At 49.3% G+C, this 20,517-nt stretch overlaps 1 protein-coding gene, 1 pseudogene and 2 gene segments (V, D, J or C); all 4 read right to left on the bottom strand.

Moving 5' to 3' along the window:
* LOC111532386 overlaps positions 1-20,517 on the bottom strand; it is a 512,723-nt gene that overhangs the window by 11,678 nt on the left and 480,528 nt on the right.
* Positions 1-20,517, bottom strand: part of LOC111521481 — a 514,718-nt gene that overhangs the window by 20,645 nt on the left and 473,556 nt on the right.
* Positions 5,866-10,277, bottom strand: PRSS2 (serine protease 2). 3 transcript variants are annotated; one of them, XM_023184896.1, is made up of 6 exons: positions 9,411-9,484; positions 8,225-8,384; positions 7,829-7,870; positions 6,924-7,177; positions 6,373-6,509; positions 5,866-6,074 (listed from the first exon to the last, which is right to left on the bottom strand). In XM_023184896.1, exons 1-6 carry the CDS (start codon positions 9,448-9,450, stop codon positions 5,922-5,924), a joined length of 786 nt encoding a protein of 261 aa, XP_023040664.1. In that variant the 5' UTR covers positions 9,451-9,484; the 3' UTR covers positions 5,866-5,921. The 3 variants fall into 3 exon arrangements, with proteins under 3 accessions (XP_023040664.1, XP_023040663.1, XP_023040665.1); XM_023184895.1 differs by lacking the exons at positions 7,829-7,870; positions 9,411-9,484 and adding an exon at positions 10,144-10,277 and having other exon boundaries at positions 5,871-6,074; XM_023184897.2 differs by lacking the exon at positions 7,829-7,870 and having other exon boundaries at positions 5,871-6,074; positions 9,411-9,482.
* Positions 16,524-20,017, bottom strand: LOC111521486 (annotated as a pseudogene).

Genomic DNA, 20,517 nt, shown 5'->3' with positions numbered 1-20,517 from the left:
ACAGATTGAGACTCCAGCTCAAAAAAAAAAAAAAAAAAAAAAAAAAAGCCAAGAAGCAAGTAGAGTGAGTTGTTTGGGTCAGGTCTCTTTCACTGTCTCATTTACAATTTTGCAATGGTAGTTTCAATACTGGCCTCGGGATGTCTTTACCGTATCCAATCTCAGGTTTTCAGCAGGCATCAGAAGACCTGGAAGATGTGTTAAAATGCAGTTTGCTGTCTGGGTGTGGTGGCTCACACCTGTAATCCCAGCACCTTGGGAGGCCAAGGAGCGGGCAGATCACTTTAGCCTAGGAGTTTGAGACCAGCCTGAGCAACATACGAGATCACCATCTCTACAAATAATAATAATATTAGCTGGGTTTATGGTGTGTGCCTGTGGTCCTAGCTACTTGGGAGGCTGAGGTGAGAGGATCACTTGAGTTTGGGAGGTCAAGGCTGCAGTGAGCAGTGATCATGCCATTGCACTTCAGTGTGGGCAACAGAGCAAGGCCCTATCTCAAAAAAAAAAAAAAAAAAATGCCATTTGTTGGGCCCTGTCCCAGAAGATCTGACTCGGTGGGTCTGGGGTAGGGCCTAGCTTTTGTGTTTCTCCTAAATTCCCAGGTGATTTTGGCTTAGGGACAACTCTTTGAGAACCATTCTTCTGGGAGGGTCTTTCTTTTCTCAGCACATTTCCCTCCACTCCACGTTTATTCCTCCACTCACTGGGTGCTTATTACATCCCAGGCTTTGTTAATCACTGGAGATATCGGGATATGTAAGACAAGATGTACCTGCTCAAGGAGCACACAGTCGATTGCCAGGATGGACCCATCTATTGCACCTGAGCACCTGAGCACCTGAGCAGGACTAGGACAGAGGCAAGCAGAGACAGGAGGAGGACGCCTGCCTCAGACCCGAGGGAGGGCCAGCAGGGCCAGACCCAAGGGAGGTGGGGACAAGGAAGAATCAGGAAGACTTTTCTGAAAAGGGTGAATGGGAGGTTGGGAAGGCCTTCCAGTCTGAGGGTGCCGTAGTGTCCAAAGACAGAGACCAGAGGCACATGGCTTATTGAATGGGCCACCAGGGCTTCTGAGAAGGGGAGGGTACAGGGGAGGAGAGCAGTGAAGAGGCGTGAGACTGGGAGAGGGGGCAGGGGTTGTGCCAGGAGAACCCTAAATTTCCCTAGGGAGCTTTGGTTCTAGTTTGTTCATTGTGCAAGGGTAGGAAGCAATGCCATAGCCAGGAGCTCTCTGAGAGCAGTCATCTTGCTGCATGGAAGGGGACAATTGGGAAGAGCCCCTCAGGAGGTGCAGGGAGGCAGGGAATGGGTGATAGTGACGGGGGACTGGAGAAATATCAGAGGTCAGCGCTGACGGACTTGTCATCGCCTCAGACCACAGTCGTAGCGGGATGTGAGGTGGGGCACAGAGAGCGTGGGCTTTGAAGCTAGGCAAATGAGGAGTCAACCCCAGACCTACCATCTGCTGGGCGTGGGACGTGGGTAAACTAATAAGCCTCTTTGAACCTGTTTTCTTATCTGTACCGCTGGCTTAATAACTACTCTGGAGGGAAGAGAAAACTAAACGGGAAAATGTCTATACATAGGAATAGTGTAAACATGTTGGTAGTATTCTGTGGAGGAATAAAAGGCAGACTTCTCAAAAGCACGAGGGATGGAGACCCAGGGATTTATCTTCTCCCCTCCAGACACACGAGCCAGTTGTTGGGCAACGGGGCCAGCAGGATCATCTCTAAGCAGCACATCGTCTTGTGGGGAGTACAGACTGGGTTAGCAGGAGCACATGTGGAGAGGGGCCTCCGAGGAAGCTGAGGCGGTCAGTGCTGGGGTTTCTCTGCATCTGTTTGCTCTGGGTACAGAGAGGACCCTGTGTAGTCAAAGGCGGCAGTGAGGTCTTGCCAAGCATGCCAGCGTGTCACACATCAGCACATTGGGAGCCCACAGAAGTGCCAAGGCCAAGAAACCTCTTTAAGACCACTGTTGTGGAGGGTAGAGGAGGAGAGGAAGGAGAAGGAGGTGGCAGTGCTCTGACGGAGGAGCAGGAGCAGGAGGGGCTTGCAGAGGAGATGCTCTGGGTGGTGCGTGTGTGGTGAAGGTGGGTGGCGTTCCTGGTCCTCCAGGTGCTGCCCAGCCCCTGTCAGCCACGGGTGAACCCCTGCGGGATAAGCCTGTGTGATACCAACAATCCAAGCTACACCTGTGACACAAGACACTGCTGTGGCTCTGGCTGGCGTGGACCACCATCATCATCCTTCTGAGCTGTTGCTTCGTCTGCTGCCACTGCCGAGCCAAGCGCTGCCTTCAGACCAGGCAGTGGCAACAAGAAATCAACCCCATCACCTGTAGGAAGCCCAGGATTACTCAGCACTGCCATTTTATCTTCAGTTTTGTGCCAAAGTATTTACTACCTTGTCATGAGGGAGTGGTTTCCCGACCTCCAACTCTTCCCCAACCATAGAGTGCCTTCCAGCTATGGCATGTAGCCCTTAAGGTGGCAGTGCCCCTGGGAATCCCAGGGGGCACAGAGCAGCCCTTTGTCTGGGTCCAGCAAAAGCAGCACAAAACCCCCATGCATTGCTGACCCTGGGGCCTCTGACACCAGCTGACCCAGCAGCCACCAAAGACCTGGGAACGGAGTCCAGTGTCTCTGTGGCCAGCCTGGGGGAGCTGGACTGAGGAGCCTTCCTGTGCAAGGATTTAGAATATACGGAGGAGCTGCTGAATGATTACAGTTCTGAGCATGACAGAGTATCCCCTCCCCTCCCCGCCCCCTTTCCCCCAAGCAAAGGGAAGATACTGTGTGTGCAACTGGGGTCAACTTGCTGATGGCCCCAAAGCATTCAACATGCTCATCAGTGATGCCCTGGATGACCGCCTGGACGTCCATGACGTTGACCTGTGCAGTCTCCTGGTGACAAGGAGGAAGGTCCCTGCCAGCCCTGCAAGGAGCAAGCTTGAGAGTCTGGGCATCCGCACCTGCCACGGCCCCCAGTCCCTGCTGCTGAGCACTGTGAACGAACAGGACTCTTCCAACCCCTAGAGCAGCAGCTCCCAGCCAGAGCCGGCCCTGTCTGCACCTAAGACCTTGGCAAAGCAACCAGGGCCAGAAAGAACCAGAAGAGAAGCTTTCAATGACTTTCAGCCATTCTGTCCCCCTTTTTTTCTCTTCTCCTTTCCTGCATTTTTCTCCATCTCCAGGTACAGTTTGGGATGTGGATGCCTGTTCCAACACAAAAACACTTGGGATCCATTCCTGATACTCCAATTCATCCCGATTTTCCCCTCTTTAAAGTCAGATCTCACCTACCTATTTGGGTCAGAGAGATGTGTGTTTTAAAATCCCCAAGGAAGGAGGCAGGGACTGTGCCCTGAGATGATTATTGTTGAAGGGAATTTAAGCTTCATTTCAGTTTAAGAGAATGTTGCTATGTCTCTGCCCAGGACAGGCAGCCCATTGTGGCCCTGGGTGATGAGGGAAGCCCACAGAGACCCAGGGTTTGTGTCCTGTGTCTGCCAGTGTCTGCAGAGCCAGAATTGAGCTAATTCCTTGAAAGGATGGGTGCTGATGGGCAGGTGTATGGTCGGTTGCTATCGGGCTTCTTGATCTGTCAAATTCCAGGTGACAAGATCAATGCATGCTTGAGGGACCCTTCCCAGCAGGCTCTGGGGGCTACAAACCGGTTCAGGTGTGGAAGGTCATACTACTCTACCTTTGGTTTTTCTTTGAAAAACAAACAACGAAAGCCAAATGAAAACAAGAATTCTACCAGTGTTCAGGCAAGAATTCTCTTTGGGAAAAGGGATGTTTGTGGCTTTTCCCCGCATTGGCATTCAAAAGCTTGGCTGCAGAGTGGCTATTATTAAAAATGTCCAAAAAATAGAAGATGCTGGTGAGGCTGCAGAGGAAAGGGAACGTGTGTACACTGTTGGCCAGAGTATAAATTAGTTCATGGAAAAATTAATGCAGAAAGCACTTTGGAGATTCCTGAAATAATTTAAAACAGAACTAGGATTCCACCCATCAATTCCTTTACTGGGCATTTACCCAAAGGAATATAATTGGTCTGCCAAAAAGACACATGCTCTTACATGTCCATCACAGCACTATTCTCAGTAGCAAAGTCATGGAATGAACCTAGGTGTCCATCAGCAGTAGACTGGATAAAGGAAATGTGGTACATATACACCATAGAATACTATACAGCCAAGAAAAGAATGAAAACATGTCCTTTGCAGCAACATAGATGGAGCTGGCGACCATAATCCTAAGCAAATTAACATAGGAACGGAAAACCAAATATCACATTCTCATGTTTAAGTGGGAGCTGAGCATTGGCACATGGATATAAAGATGGGAACAGTAGACAATACATCTGGTAGAGGGAAGAGAGAAGTTGGGTGGAAAGGGCTGGAAAACTATCTATTGAGTACTACACTCACTGCCTGAGTGATGAGATCATTTGTGCCCCAAACCTCAGCATCACAGAATATATCCATGTAACGAACCTGAACATGTAGTCCCTGAATCTAAAATAAAAGTTGAAATTATTTTTTTAAAATGGAGCCTGGGTCAGGAGCAGTAGCTCACACCTGTAATCCCAGCACTTTGGATCACTTGAGGTCAGGAGTTTAAAACCAGCCTGGCCAACATGGCGAAACCCTGTCTCTACTAAAAATGCATTGGAGGTCTGTGCTGTGTTCCCTGTAACAGGAAATGTGCTCTGAACTTGTCTGTCTCCTAGCTCTTGGTACCAGCTTGGCTGCTCCTAGCTCTTGGTACCAGCTCCCAGGGGTGTCCACAAGCACTTGGGACAGAAGGTGTAAGTGGAATTTCAAAGAGAAGCTTGCTTGGATCTTCAGTGACAAGCTTGGATGAGCTACAGCCCCAACATGGGCCCTCTCAGAATTGCCAGGAGGAGGCTTTGGCCGGTGCCACAGGTGCCACGGGGCCTGCCTCCCTCTGCTGTGTCCAGTGGGTGCAAGTCAGCCAACATGTGGCCAGAGCGGCTGGATGGTGTCACAGCCCTCAGATGTCTTTCCTTCCATCTTTTTTAAGGAGTCCCAAGCAACTCCCTTGAAGTGTCTCAAAGGCAAGCAAGTTTTATGAAAATGAATCCTTCCTCAATTAATTGACCAAATGGGTGAATCCTGACCTTCTCCAGTTTCTTTCCCTGGTCAGAGTGGGGAGCTGGTGTTAGCTGTGGGATTCACTGCGGAGTCCTACCTCAAAGACAAAGAAGACAAAAATAAAGTGTGCAGAGCTGGGCTTGATTCCCAAATCGCAGTCTGGCTCCCGCTATGGTAGGCAGGACATCTCTCTAGCTGCTCACAGAGATGGAACTAGGGAATTGAGGGAAGAGTTAGGGGGCCAGGGAGATTCGCTTGAGTCTGATTTTCCAGGTGAATGAGAAGGGAGGGCTTGGTCCAGGGCTTGGTGCCAACACATTCCTGGGAGAGTCACATCATCAGCAACAGCATTTGTCATTATTGTTGTATGTTAGCAATAAGATTCAACTGGTCAGATTTTTCGGGCTCCCTCAAAAATGCTGACAGATTTTCTGTGCTGTGATTGTTCTGAAGGCAGAGTAGCTCCAACCAGTGTGAGAACCCAAATAAAAATCAATACCGCCCGCCAAAGACCACCGTTCTGAACTCACTTTTATCTAGAACAGTGTCCCCCTTTCTCCCAAGATTCTTCTTATTTTTGGATTCCATCTCTTTGTATGTGCTAATCTAGTGTACCATGGAACACATTTTGGGAGCTGGGGGCTCTGCTTACATTTAAGGGGACAGCCTTGTCTGGCCTGAGATTGGAGGTTGCTTTCTAGTGTGAAGGAGTGTGAGGCAGCAGGCACAGACACAGACAGTGAGAGCAGGGTCACTTTATTGATACAGAGACTGCAGAGGGACCAGGGGCTTTAGCTGTTGGCAGCTATGGTGTCTTCAATCCAGTCCACATAGTTGTAGACCTTGGTGTAGACTCCGGGCCTGTTCTTCTGGGCACAGCCATAGCCCCAGGAGACAATTCCTTGGAGCTGTCCGTTGGAGACCACAGGGCCACCAGAGTCACCCTGGGGAGAAGAAGGGAGAAGTTGTATGAAGAGAGAGGAGGAAAATAGCTACATTTACTCTGAACCTTAAAAGAACCCTTTCCAGCCAGCTCTGTGGCTCCATGTTCTTCTCACAGTGGCCCATTCTCTGTTCTTCCTAAGCAGACAGTAGGCAGCCTAAGGGAACTGTCCTCACATCTCCATGGGGGCACTGCAGGGAGCCTCCTCAGCCCCACCACACGGGGAGTTCAAATATTTTTCCCGGGTGGGGCCTGGGTATTGGTGGGAGCCTCAGCATGGGTAAGGTTGTTCAAATCACCTGGCAGGAATCCTTGCCTCCCTCAAGGAAGCCCACACAGAACATGTTGCTGGTAATCCTTCCAGGGTAGGAGGCTTCACACTCAGCCTGGGTCAGCACAGGTGCGTCCAGGCACTGCAGCTCATCTGGGTAGTCAGCTGCGAGGATCAGGAGGCGATGAAAGAAAGTAGAAATGTGGGTCAGGCCACATTTCTGACCCAAGACCCAAGGAGACAATGATCTAGGATGGAACATTGAAGAGGAACACTGCTCCTGGAGAGGACTCCAAAACATAAGTCCTGGCAAGGGACTCTGGCTTTTAGTTCCCAGAATGATCATTGCTGAACCCCTCCCAAGACGTGATTATAGCAAGTTCTCCATTTGTCCTGTCTCTGGATTTTAGAAGCTAGGTCTTGGAGACTTTGCATCTCTCTGATGTCCAGTCCAGAGCCTGTGTGTAATGGACACGAGAAATATGTCTTAAGCCTGGAGGCCAGAGGTTTTAAGGGGCATGGTTTGTTCTGGAAATTGTGAGGATGAAGGGAAGTAGAAGGACAAAGGGTGCCACTCACCACCAGAGCTCAGAGTGTTGCCCCAGCCGGAGATGAGGCACTCGGCGCCAGCAGCTGGAGCGGCGGTGGGCAGAGAGATGGTGGACACGCGAGCATTGATGACGGCAGGTGAGGAGAGCTTGATCAGCAGGATGTCATTGTCCAGAGTAATCCTGTTATAATTGGGGTGGTGGATGATCTTGGCTGCATCGATGAACTGCTCAGTTCCCTCCAGGACTTCGATGTTGTGCTCTCCCAGTCTCACCTGGATGTAGCTGATGGACAGGCAGGCATGGTGAAGACAGCCGGGGCACACATCCCACCTTCCCCAGGGTCCTTAAGCTCCCTGCTCATGGACAGCTCTGGAAGGATCGGGTGGGCTGTGTGGCCATATCGCATGGGCAGAAGAGGGACATGGGTCAGTGCAGGCGTGAGACCCAGGACTTTTCTGCTTCAGAGGTTGGTGGTAGTAGGGTTGGGAAGAGGCAAAGGGATCCCACCGGAGGCTGCTCCTGAACCCGCCTTCCCAGTCTCTTTTCCACAATCTCCACAGTCACCAGCACTGTGGGCACATGGAGCTCCTTGTAGTTTTCCCAGCATTCTTCACCCCAGTTCTCTGCTAACTGCGCACAGTGCCTGTTCCTCCCTCCCTACTTGGCCTGGTGAGCACCACCCTTCTGTGTAATCTAATCCAAGGGTAGCCATAGCATTAGCATCTCCTGGGAACTTGTTAGAAATGTAAATTCTTGGTCCTTACCCCCATCTACTGATCAGAACCCTGGGGGTGGGACCCAGTGATTTGTGCCTTAACAAGCCTGCAGGTGGTTCTGATGCATACTCAGGTTTGAGAGTTCTTGGTGTAGGCGCGATTCTCAGCTCTGTCTATATACTCTACAGTTACCAGATGTAGAGGGTTAAATACTCACTGATATTCACACCCTCTTCCTGACAATTTTGAGTTAATTGCCCTGAGATAGGACACAGGCATCAGTATTTTAAAAAACTCTCTCTTAGGTGGCTTTAATGTATAGCTAACCAGCAAAAGCTACTTACCTGCTTTTCTCACTGGCTCTGACCACCCCAAGATCATCCCTGCCTGCTTTTATGATCACAACCCTTGCTGTTTCATGGATTTGCCTGGGTGTGAGAGGTTCCTGTCTTGTGTTCACTCTCTGCTCTGTGGAGTCAGCTGCTGCCAATAAGTTTTCTTCTCCACCCCCTCTCCCATCCATCTTACCCAACCTCAGTACTTCCGTGGGCTGAAGCCAAGCTCTCCCAGGCAGCCTGGCTGGGAGCTTTGCAGTCAGGAACCCCACACTTACGTCTTGTAGCAGTGAGCTGCTGACACCACCCACTGTTCGTTGATGAGGGAGCCACCACAGAAGTGGTAGCCAGAATTCAGAGACACCTGGTAGGGGACAGAATTCTCCTCACAGGGGTAGCCCCCAACGATCTTGTCATCATCGTCAAAGGGGGCAGCAACTGGAGTGGAGACGGGAAGGGAGAAGGCAAGTCAGTAGCATGTTAGGGGTGGCGCTCCCAGCCTGCAGTTGCTTTCTGCTCATTGGAAATCGTTAACAAGCACAGTGAGGCTAGGCAAGGGAGGGAGCACTGTCACCCCTGGTGAGCATCACTGGATGTGGCTCCAAGTCTCTGTATCTGCAGAGCACGTAGTGAGGTATCCGGTGGGGGCTCAGATCTCTCCTGGGGTCACCAGGCTGAGGTTGCAATGAATGTCCTCACAATGCTTTCAGTGGGATAGGAGTTGGGATGTGTCTATCTCACCCACTGAATGCTTCTCTCTTTTAATCACCACCTGTGTACTCCACCTGGCTGTTTAAGCCCTGGATGGTCAGGATACTTTGGCCAAGCTAGAAAAACCCCTGGCTGTGTAGACCTGGCCATCACCAGATTCCCCCTCAGCTCAGATCTGTGTAGTGAAGGCAGAGTTGAGGGATGCCCCAGGCTTACTTCGGCAGAACAAATGTAGATGTTATTATTGGCCAAAAGAACAGAAATTCTTAACCTTGGCTGCATGCGTAGAAATGTTAAAAATCACCTGGGAAGCTTAAAAGCCCAGAACACAGGCTGCACCCTAGACAAATGAAGTGAGGATTTCTAGAGTTGAGTCTCTGGCATGAGTAATTTTTCCACCTCCCCAGGTGCATTCGAGGTTAAGAGCAGCTATAGTGGAGGTATTCTGGTGCTGTCAGAGCCAAGGCTGAAGCCTGCTGCTTCATTTTGTGGGCCAGCCCCACCCGGTCTCCCTTATCAGCTTCTCCAACCACAGCTCGTATATGGATGAATGACAGTTCTGGGAGTGAAATCAGGGAGAAGGTGAAAGAGGTGAAGCTTAAAAAGAGCCCAAGGAGGATGGGAAGGAGAGATGCCAGATGGAGGAAATAGAGCATCAGAGCACAGTCAAAAGAGGAGAGGTAGCAAGAATGGAAGGGCATGCGTCTGCCAAGAAAGGGGTGGTTGGGGCCTGAGGCAGGGCATGAAACTCACCAGCAGCTCCCACAAAGGCAAGGATCAGGAGTGGACTCATGGTGGTAGAGTGTGCCTGACTGGTGGCGGAAGACCCGTCTTTATACCTCCGGAGGATTGGGAGAGGAAGTGTCTGTGAGGTGAGGGTCACCGCTCCTCCCAACACAAACACACCTGCAGCTTTCCCCTTCCCAGGGTCTTGCATCAGCTCAGCTATGTTTGGCCACTCTGTGAGTTTGTGATTCACAGCTGATAAGGAAACTTGTCATCTGAGAGCAGAGAGGGAGACCGGGTGTTTCCTGGAAGAATGCTGGGATGGAGAAGGCAGGGAAAGCGAAGCTCTGGATCACACAGCCAGGCTTTCTTAGGCCGAGGAAATGAGGGTTAGAAGGAGGGAGAATGACCTGGCTGTTTAGGAATCCTTTTAACTATTGGAAATGTATTTAATATACTTAAGGAAGGGCAAGTGTTGGTAACAAGCTTGGCTTTTCAGTGTCTTGGGGCCGCCATGAGAGGAGCAAAGTCTTATTTGAGGCTCATTCCGTGAATATGAAGATGCTTCTCTCCAGTCAGTGTGCGGGAAGGTTAAATCCAAGGCTTTGGGGAAAGAGAATTCCAACACTAAGTGGTAAGAAGAAGGGAGACTCAGCATTCCTTAGGATTCTGGGCTTCCAGATGGCTCTCCTTCCTACCAAGGCTTAAGGATGGGAAGCGTTTCAATGAAGGAAGGGGCACAGGTTAGTTAGGAGCTTACTCAGTGCATCTGGAGGATGGAAAACCAATGGCACACTCCTCCCCTTCTTCAATGTGAAAATATTTGTCTCTCTCATGTGCATCCTGTCATAGGTTCTTTTTATGCAGCCTCACCCTGGCAACCTGCACTCAGGGTGATGCAAACTGATCCACCCTCTCAGGGCTGACAGTCTGAACCAGAATGACATGCCCCAGATCAGATGTCAGAGTTTGGACCATGGTAAATCTGGGTTATGTTCTGATCTGAGAATGAGCAGTAGGTAGAGATTTAAGTACATGGTAAATGGGTCACATATTGGGTTCAGTAACGAAGATGTGGAGGGATGAGTCTAGAATTCTCTATTTTAGATGCAGTGAGATTATACTGGGCTCAGTACAAAGTGAATCTTCTCAGAGAATATCCTGATTTGGGCCCTACCAAGGCTACTAAGACATAGTTGCGTAATTGACTGAGGCATAACATGGCCAGAGCATGTGGAGATGGGGATGCTGTCTGCTCTCAGGTGTAATGATGAAAGGAGGAGCTTCCTTATGAGGGTGCTTTCCCTTCTCAGCAAGTCTGAGCTCAGGTTGGTGATGGGCAGGAGTCAGCAGAGTTCAAGTTTGAATTTGAAAGGTAAAGGAAAAAGGTATGTTCTGGAGACGGTGAAGAAAATGAGAAAAGTTCAGAAATTTGGTGGTGAAATTGGACATGGCCAGTGGCTAGAGGGAGGAAGCAAATGGAAACCAGACAGAATTGGAAAAAAATGCCAAAATGGGGCCCATGGAGTTGAGCGGACACACAGAGAACCTCCGGGTTTAGCTCCTGGCATGGCCGCCGAGCCAGCTTCCCCACAGCCAGGAGACCCACTGCTCAGAGAACCCCTCTCCACCCTGTACCCCCTCTAATCACTGATGGGCTCATAACTAACACTGCTATACTTAGATGGTGCACGGTGCCTGACTACTTTACAAGAGTTTTCACATAAGCAACAGTGGTACATTACTTTTCATTTATGCTGAGTTTCACATTTAACTTTCCACAAACATGCTAATTGTGATTTGTGCAGAGCAGAATTATTTCCATTTATAGAGGAAGACAATAATATTCAGAAGGATTCTGTCTTGCCCAAGACAGCAGATCTTGGCAGAGCTGACCATAAGGCCAAAGGAAGTCATGGAGAGCGTTATGAAATGTGGGAATTGCTGCAGGTGGCATCTAAAAGATTTATTGAGGATCAAGGCACAGGTCCCCGGAGGACAATCTGTATGTCTGATTCCTTCCTGGTGCTTTTCTTCCTGGCAGAAATAGATGATTGAATTCATCTTTCTCCTGGCAGCTTGTCTCAGTGCCTTACCTTGCTACAGTTCCAGACCCATCCAGGTCATGACTGCCATGTAGATGACACACCTCTCTGCTCATGAATAACTGGCCAAGCCTGAGGTAGCCAGGTTTTGGAGCATTGATAATATGGGTTTTTCCTGTGTTGTCCCTAAACATGTTGTTTCGTTTTGTCTGCTTGTCATCGGGTCTTCACAGAACTCCTGCCTTAGAGGATAAGGAGAGACTCCTGCTCTAGCAACTGTCGACACCAGTGTGCACTAATCAGGGAGGTGAACCTTGGTAGAAGATGGAAAATTTGTTTGGAAAAGGGAGATTTTTGAATCAGTGCTTGTGGCTCTGACTCTCTGTCTGATAGGGAACACCCAAGAATATGAGGATTTCTGTATCTAGAGCTTGAAGACTTGCCTTCTCCAGTATTTTGTGCTCCTCCTTAAATGATCACAGTATAGTCTGAGGTCATCTTTCTTCAAAAAGCAATGACTCTACAGGCAGAGAACATAGCTATAGGTGGAGACTGTTACCTCATACTGTAGACTCGGATGTGTAGGATAGGCTCAGATCCAGCTGCCCAAGCTCCATTTGGAGGACATGTCATTCTTCGTACTGTTCATTCTGAACTATAGATGTTTTTGGTCTACTTCTCTAAGACATCTTTCTGGTTTGTGTTTAGTGCTTAGCACACCAAACCACTGTCCTTCAATTATGGTAACAGTGAATCATTTATGTGTGCTTACTCTATATCATGTAACTTACTATACAGCATGTAACTCATATAAGTGAAGAATTATTTTCATTTTATCATCACAACCATCTTGGGATTTTACATTTCACAGATGATCAAATGATCATTTTACAGATGATCAAATGAGCTTTCTGGAGGTGAAGTGACTCTCCCATCTCCCAGAGCAGCAGCTCCCAGCCAGAGCTGACCCTGCCTGCACCCAAGACCTTGGCACAGCATCCAGAGCCGGAAAGAACCAGAAGAGAAGCTTTCAAGGACTCTCAGACACTTTGTCCCCATTTTTTCTCTTCTCCTTTCCTGCATTTTTCTCCATCTCCAGATACAGTTCGGGATACCTGTCCCCACACAAAAACACTTGGGATCCATTCCTGATACCCCAATTCATCCCGATTTTCCCCTCTTTAAAGTCAGATCTCACCTACCTGTTTGGTCAGAGAGATGTGTGTTTTAAAATCCCCAAGGAAGGCGGCAGGGACTGTGCCCTGAGATGATTATTGTTGAAGGGAATTTAAGCTTCATTTCAGTTTAAGAGAATGTTGCTGTGTCTCTGCCCAGGACAGGCAGCCCATTGTGGCCCTGGGTGATGAGGGAAGCCCACAGAGACCCAGGGTTTGTGACCTGTGTCTGCCAGTGTCTGCAGAGCCAGAATTGAGCTAATCCCTTGAAAGGATGGGTGCTGATGGGCAGTTGTATGGTCGGTTGCTATGGGGCTTGTTGATCTCTCAGATTCCAGGTGACAAGATCAATGCATGCTTGACGGGCCCCTTCCTAGCAGGCTCTGGTGGCTACAAACTGGTTCAGGTGTGGAAGGTCATACCACTTTACCTTTGGTTTTTCTTTGAAAACCAAACAACAAAAGACAGATGAAAACAAGAATTCTACAAGTGGTCAGGCAAGAATTCTCTTCGGGAAAAGGTAGGTTTGTGGCTCTTCCCCACATTGGCCTTGAAAGGGCTTGGCAGCCAAGTGGCTTTTATTAAAATGTCAAAAAAATAGAAGACGCTGGTGAGGCTGCAGAGGAAATGCAATGCTAAGACACTGTTGAGGCGAGTGTAAATTATTTCATGGAAAAATTAATGCAGAAAGCAGTTTGGAGATTTCTGAAATAATTTAAAACAGATCTGCCATTCCACCCAGCAATTCCTTGACTGGGCATATACCCACAGGAAAATAATTGCTCTGCCAAAAACACACATGTTCTTACACGTCCATCACAACACTATTGTCAGTAGCAAATCCATGGAATGAAGCTAGGTGTCCATCAGCAGTAGACTGGATAAAAGAAATATGGTACATATATACCATGGAATACTATGCAGCCACGAAAAGAATGAAATCTTGTCCTTTGAAGCAACATGGATGGAGCTGGAGACCATAATCCTAAGCAAATTAACATAGGAACGGAAAGCCAAAAACCACATTCTCATGTATAAGTTTGAGCTGAGAGTGGGGTACACATGGTTATAAAAGTGGGAACAGTAGACAATACATCTGGTAGAGGGAAGAGAGAAGGAGGTGGAAAGGGCTGCAAAACTACCTATTGGATGCTATGCTCGGTGTCTGCGTGATGATGCCCCAAACCTCAGCATCACACCATATATTCATGTAACAAACCTGCACATGTAGCCCCTGAATCTAAAATAAAAGTTGAAATTATTTTTTTTAAAAATGGGGCCTGTGCCAGAATTGGTGGCTTACACCTGCAATCCCAACACTTTGGATCACTTGAGGTAAGGAGTTCAAAACCAGCCTGTCCAACATGGTGAAACCCTGTCTCTACTAAAAGTACCAAAAGAAAAAAAAAAAAAAAAAAAGAAATTAGCTGGTCATGGTGGTGGGCGCCTGTAATCCCAGCTACTTGGGAGGCTCAATCACTTGAACTCAGGAGGTGGAGGTTGCAGTGAGCAGAGACCATGCCACGGCACTCCAGCCTGGGTGGTGTTGAGGCAGAAGGAGATGTTTTTTGTTAAGGCTGAGGTGGGTGGGGGCTCTTCAGAGCCTCTGTGAGAAGGAGGCGCTAAGCCATGGTGGTGGACAGAGTTGCAGCTTTCTGCCTCTTTGCCCTTTGCTCTGGACCCACAGGTGAACAGTACCAGCCTGGATCCCGAGCACACGCTCTGGAGACATTCACATCTCACAGTTCCATGTGAGCAAATGGACTGGGAAAGCTGTGTGGCCTGAGAAAAGGCAACCCTTTTGAGAGAGCCTGGCTCTCACTCAGTATTTTGTCTTGGATTTTGAATAAGCATTTTTTTGCTTGTTTTGTGTTTTTGGTGGTGGTGGTGGTGGTTTATTTTACACTGACCACATGGAAGAAATCCCATGGTTGTCTGTGATTTTCATGCCTTATTTCTGCTGGCAACCGTTCTGAGTGGAGTGACTCACTTTTCTGTGTAAAGAGTCTAAATGGCCCAGGTAGGAGGTGGAAGCAGCCATGTGGAAGGCCACTGGGATCCTTATGTGTGTCTCTTGGCTGCAGGTAGCCAGTTGGGCTTTGTTAGGAATGATCTGAATGGAGACAGAAAACAGTGGAAACTAACACTCCCTGCCCAGCCCTGTTTCTGTGAAGCATTTGGTTCTTCCCTTGACTCTTGAGTGATGATGATATTCAGACGAGGCATTGACATTATGGTAAGAAAGGGAAAAAATGTATGTTTCTTGTCTGTCTATCTATCTACTGGATATGTATCTCCAAAAGCAGACAAACCCCAGGCTGTAAGGTCAACTAGGTTCTGCATTTGGACTCCATAAAAACAAAATCCATGTTGAACAAAGTGATGTTTGTATGCAGTGACTTTCTGGGTGACCCGTGTGTATCTGTCCATTGTGTGGGATCCCTGAGCCCTATTTTCCTCTGAAGATACTGAGTGGTAGCCGTCTCCTCACACCACATCTAGAGCACAGATGGCCCTCTGAAGGTATTTGATCTTACACATTTATTGTTTACCAAACAAGTGTCTGATTCATACCACAGCATGTGGTGTATTCCACAGCATGTGGACTGTGGTCCCCTGTGTTTTCCAGGAATGCTTTGCTGCATGTAGAGGTTTTACTCTACTCATCACTGCAATTTGCACACTGCTCCGTGGACACTTGAGGTCTGTTTTGTGTTCCCTGTAACTGGAAACGTGCTCTGAACTTGTCTTTCTCCCTTGGCTGCTCCTGGCCCTTGGTACCAGCTCCCAGGGGTGTCCACAACCACTGGGGACAGAAGGTGAAAGTGGAATTTCAAATGGAAGCTTCCTTGGATCTTCAGTGACAAGCTTGGATGAGGTATGAACCCAACATGGGCCCTCTCAGAATTCCCAGGAGGAGGCTTTGGCAGGTGCCAGAGGTGCCATGGGGCCTGCCTCCCTCTGCTGTGTCCAGTGGGTGCAAGTCAGCCAACATGTGGCCAGAGTGGCTGGATGCTGTCACAGCCCTCAGATGTCTTTCCTTCCACTTTTGTAAGGTGTCCCAAATAACTCACTTGAAGTGTCTCAAAAGCAAGCAAGTTTTATGAAAATGAATCCTTCCTCAGTTAATTGATCAAATGGGTGAATCCTGACCCTCTCTAGTTTCTTTCCCTGGTTGTAGTGCGGAGCTGGTGGTAGCTGTGGGATTCACTGTGGCGTCCTACCCCAAAGGCAAAGAAGACGAAAATGGAGTGTGCGGAGCTGGGCTTGATTCCCAAGTCGCAGTCTGGCTCCCGCTATGGTAGGAAGGACATCTCTCTAGCTGCTCACAGAGATGGAACGAGGGAATTGAGGGAGAGTTAGTGGGCCAGGGAAATTTACGTGAGTCTGATTTTCCAGGTGGATGAGAAGGGAGGGCTTGGTCTGGGACTTGGTGCCAAGACTTTCCTGGGAGAGGCATGTCATCAGCAAAAGCATTTGACATTGTTGTATGTTAGCAATAAGATTCAGCTGATCAGATTTTTTGGGCTGCCTTGAAGATGCTGACACATTTTCTGTGCTGTGATTATTCTGAAGGCAGAGTAGCTCCAACCATTGTGAGAACCAAATAAAAATCAATACCGCCCCCCCCCCCCAAAGAACACCGTTCTGAAATACTTTTCTCTGGAAAACAGTGCCCCCCTTTCTCCCGAGCTGCTGCTTGTTTTTGGATTCCATCTCTTTGTATGTGCTAATCTAGTGTACCATGGAACACATTTTGGGAGCTGGGAGCTCTGCTTACCTTTAAGGGGGACATTTGTGTCTGATCTGAGATTGGAGGATGCTTTCCAGTGTGAAGGAGTATGAGGGAGCAGGCACAGACATAGACAGTGAGAGCAGGGTCACTTTACTAGTGTAGAGACTGCAGCAGGACAGGGGCTTTAGCTGTTGGCAGCTATGGTGTCCTTAATCCAGTTCTCATAGTTGTAGACCTTGGTGTAGTCTCCAGGCTTGCTCTTCTGGGCACAGCCATCATCCCAGGAGACAACACCTTGGAGCTCTCCATTGCAGGCCACAGGGCCACCATCATCAAGCTGGGGAGAAGAAGGGACAAGTTGTATGGACAGATGGAGGAGGAATATAGCTACATTTACTCTGAACCTTAAAAGACCCCTTTCCAGCCAGCTCTGTGACTCCACGTCCTTCTCAGGGTGGCACATTCTCTGTTCTTCCTAAGCAGACAGCATGCAGCCCAAGGGAGCCTTCCTCACTTCTCCATGGGGGCACTACAGGGAGCCTCCTCCGCCCTGCTACCTTGGGAGTTCAAATCTTTTTCCCTGATGGGGCCTGGGTATCAGTGGGAGCCTCAGCATGGGAAGGGGTCAAATCCCCTGGCAAGAATCCTTGCCTCCCTCGAGGAAGCCCATGCAAAACATGTTGTCTGTAATCTTTTCCAGGTAACAGGCTTTACACTTAGCCTGGGTCAGCACAGGAGCATCCAGGCACTGCAGCTCGTCTGGGTAGTTGACTGTGAGGATCAGGAAGAGATCAAAGAAAGTCAAAATGTGGGTCAGGCCAGAGAAGGAGACAATCTAGGATGGAGCATTGAAGAGGGACAATGCCCCTGGAGAGGACTCCAAAACATAAGTCCTGGAAAGGGACTCTGGCTTTTAGTTCCCAGAATGATCATTGTTGAACCCAAGACATGATCATAGCAAGTTCTCCATTTGTCCTGTCTTTTGATTTAGGAGCCACATTCTTTTTACTTTGCATCTTTCTGGTGCTCAGTGAAGAGCCCGGGGGTAATGGGCATTAGAAATGTGTCTTAAGCCTGGAGGCCAGAGGATTCAAGTTAAGGGGCATACTTTGTTCCGGAAATTGTGAGGATGGAGGGGAAGTAGAAGGACAAAGGTTCCCACTCACTGCCAGAGCTCAGAGTGTCTCCCCAGCCGGAGATGAGGCACGCGGTGCCAGGAGCTGGAGGGGCAGTGGGCAAAGAGATGGTGGACACGTAGGCATTGATGATGGCAGGCCTGGAGAACTTGATCAGCAGGATGTCATTGTCCAGAGTCCTCCAGTTGTATCTGGGGTGGTGGATGGTCTTGGCTGCATTGATGAACTGTTCCAGTCCCCTCCAGGACTTCGATGTTGTGCTCTCCCAGTCTCACCTGGATGCGGCTGTTGGGCAGGGCAGGCATGGTGAAGACCTTCTCCCACAGCCGGGGCACCCATCCCACCTTCCCCAGGGTCCTCACGTTCCCTGCTCGTGGACAGATCTGGAGGCATGGGGTGGGGTGTGTGACCATATTGCATGGGTAGGAGAGGGACATGGGTCCAGGACCTTTCTGCTTCAGAGATTGGTGGTAGTGAGGTGGGGAAGAGGCAAAGGGATCCCACCGGAGGCTGCTCCTCAACCCGCCTTCCCAGTCTCTTTCCCACAATCTCCACAGTCACTAGCAGTGTGGGCACAAGGAGCTCCTTTAAGATTTCCCAGCATACTTCACCCCAGGCCTTTGCTAACTGCGCACAGTGCCTGTTCCTCCCTCCCTTCTTGGCCTGGTGAGCACCACCCTTCTGTGTAATCTAATCCAAGGATAGCCATAGCATTAGCATCTCCTGGGAACCTGTTAGAAATGTAAATTCTTGATCCTTACCCCCACCTACTGATCAGAACCTTGGGGATGGTACCCAGTGATTTGTGCCTTAACAAGCCTGCAGGTGGTTCTGACACATACTCATGTTTGAGAGTTCTTGGTGTAGGCAGCAGTTCTCAGCTGTGTCCATGCACTCTACAGTTACCAGAGGTAGAGTGTTAAAGACTAACTGATATTCACACCCTCTTCCTGGAAATTTTGAGTTAATTGCCCTGGGATAGGACACAGGCATCAGTATTTTTAAAAACTCTTTCTTAGGTGGCTTTAGTATGTGGCTAACCAGCAAAAGGTACTTGCCTGCTTTTCTCATTAGTTCTGACCACCCCAAGATCATCCCTGCCTGCTTTTATGACCACATCCCTTGCTGTTTCATGGATTTGCCTGGGTGTAAGAGGTTCCTGTCTTGTGTTCACTCTCTGCTCTGTGGAGTCAGCTGCTGCCAACAAGTTTTCTTCTCCACCATCTCTCCCCTCCATCTTACCAAACCTCAGTACTTCCTTGGGCTGAGGCCAAGCTCTCCCAGGTAGCCTGGCTGGGAGCTTTGCAGTCAGGGGCCCCACACTTATGGCTTGTAGCAGCGAGCTGCTGATACCACCCACTGTTCGCTGATGAGGGGGCCACGACAAAAGTGGTAGCCAGAAATCAGGGACACCTGGTAGGGGAGAGAATTCTCCTCACAGGTGTAGCCCCCAGCGATCTTGTCATCATCATGAAATGGGGCAGCCACTGGAGTGGAGATGGGAAGGGAGAAGGCAAGTCAGTAGCATGTTAGGCGTGGTGCTCCCAGCCTGTGGTTGCTTTCTGCTAATTAGAAATCCTTAAGAAGCACAGTGAGGCTAAGCAAGGGAGGAAGTGCTGTCACCCCTGGCGAACATCACTGGCTGTGGCTCCCAAGTCTCTTTGTCTCCAGGGCATGTAGCTAGGTACCCTGTGGGGACTCAGATCTCTCCAGGCTGAGGTTGTAAGGAATGTCCTCACGATGCTTCCAGTGGGATAGTTGGGATGTGATTGTCTCACCCACTGAGTGCTTCTCTCTTTTATTCATTACCTGTGTACTTCCCCTGGCTATTTGAGCCCTGGATTGTCAGGATACTTTGGCCAAGCTAGGAAAATCCCCTGGCTGCGGAGACCTGGCCATCACCAGCTTCCCCCATAGCTCACATCTGTGCTGTCAGGGCAGAGTTGAGGGTAACCCCCAGACTCACTTCGGCAGAACAAAGGTAGATGTTGTTTTTGGCCAGTAGTCCAGCAATTCTTAACCTTGGCTGCATGCCCTGAAATGTTACAAATGACCTGGGAAACTTAAAAGCCCAGAACACGAGCTTCACCCTAGGCAAATGAAGTTAGAATGTCTGGAGCTGACTCTCTGGCATGAGAAATTTTTCAACCTCCCCAGGTGCATTCGAGGTTAAGAGCAGCTCTAGTTGTGCTCTTCTGTTGCTGTCGGAGCCAAGCATGAAGCCTGCTGCTTCATTTCGTGGGCCAGCCCCACCTGACCTCCTGTCCCAGCTTCTCCAGCCACAGCTCGGATATGGATGAATGACAGTGGTGGGAGTGAAATCATGGAGAAGTTGAAACAGGTGAGGGTTAAAGAGAGCCCAAGGAGGATGGGAAGCAGAGATGCAAGATAGAGGAAATCGAATATCAGTGCACAGTCAAAAAGGGAAAGGTGGCAAGAATGGAAGGGCTTGTGTCTGCCAGGAAAGGGGGTTGGCGGGGCCTGAGGCAGGGCATGATACTCACAAGCAGCTCCCAAAGTTAAGGATCAGGAGTGGATTCATGATGGTAGAGTTTGCCTGACTGGTGGTGGAGGACCCATCTTTATACCTCCCCAGGATCGGGAGAGGAGGTGTCTGTGAGGTGAAGGTCACCGCTCCTCCCAACACAAACACACCTGCAACTTTCCCCTTCCCAGGGTCTTGCATCAGCTCGGCTGTGTTTGGTCACTCTGTGGGTTTGTGATTCACATGTGATAAGGAAACTTGCCTTCTGAGACCAGAGAGGGAGACTGGCTGTTTCCTAGAAGGATGCTGGGATGGGGAAGACAGGGAAAACCAAGCCCCGGATCACAGAGCTGGGCTTTCTTAGGCTGCGGAGATGAGGCTTAGAAGGAGGGAGAATGGCCTACCTGTTTAACTATTAACTATTGGGAATGTATTTAATGTACTTAAGGAAGGACAAGCGTTGGTAACAAGCTTGGCTTTTCAGTGTCCTGGAGCCCCCAAGAGAGGAGGAAAGTCTTATCTAAGGCTCATTCCTGTGAAAATGAAGATGCTTCTCT

Source organism: Piliocolobus tephrosceles, chromosome 8 (assembly GCF_002776525.5).
Source record: "Piliocolobus tephrosceles isolate RC106 chromosome 8, ASM277652v3, whole genome shotgun sequence".
In the NCBI taxonomy this organism is placed as follows: domain Eukaryota; kingdom Metazoa; phylum Chordata; class Mammalia; order Primates; family Cercopithecidae; genus Piliocolobus; species Piliocolobus tephrosceles.
This window is presented reverse-complemented; position numbering and strand designations above follow the sequence as displayed.

Bases quoted from the DNA above. Each gene is read 5' to 3' on its own strand.
- PRSS2 (XM_023184895.1), bottom strand. From the start codon at position 10,225: ATGCACATGAGAGAGACAAATATTTTCACATTGAAGAAGGGGAGGAGT. The intron at 7,178-8,224 runs GTAAGTGTGGGG...CCTGTCCATCAG, and splicing joins GCAGCTCACTGCTACAAGAC to CTACATCCAGGTGAGACTGG. The intron at 6,075-6,372 runs GTGATTTGAACA...TCTTCTCCCCAG, and splicing joins GAGGCAAGGATTCCTGCCAG to GGTGACTCTGGTGGCCCTGT.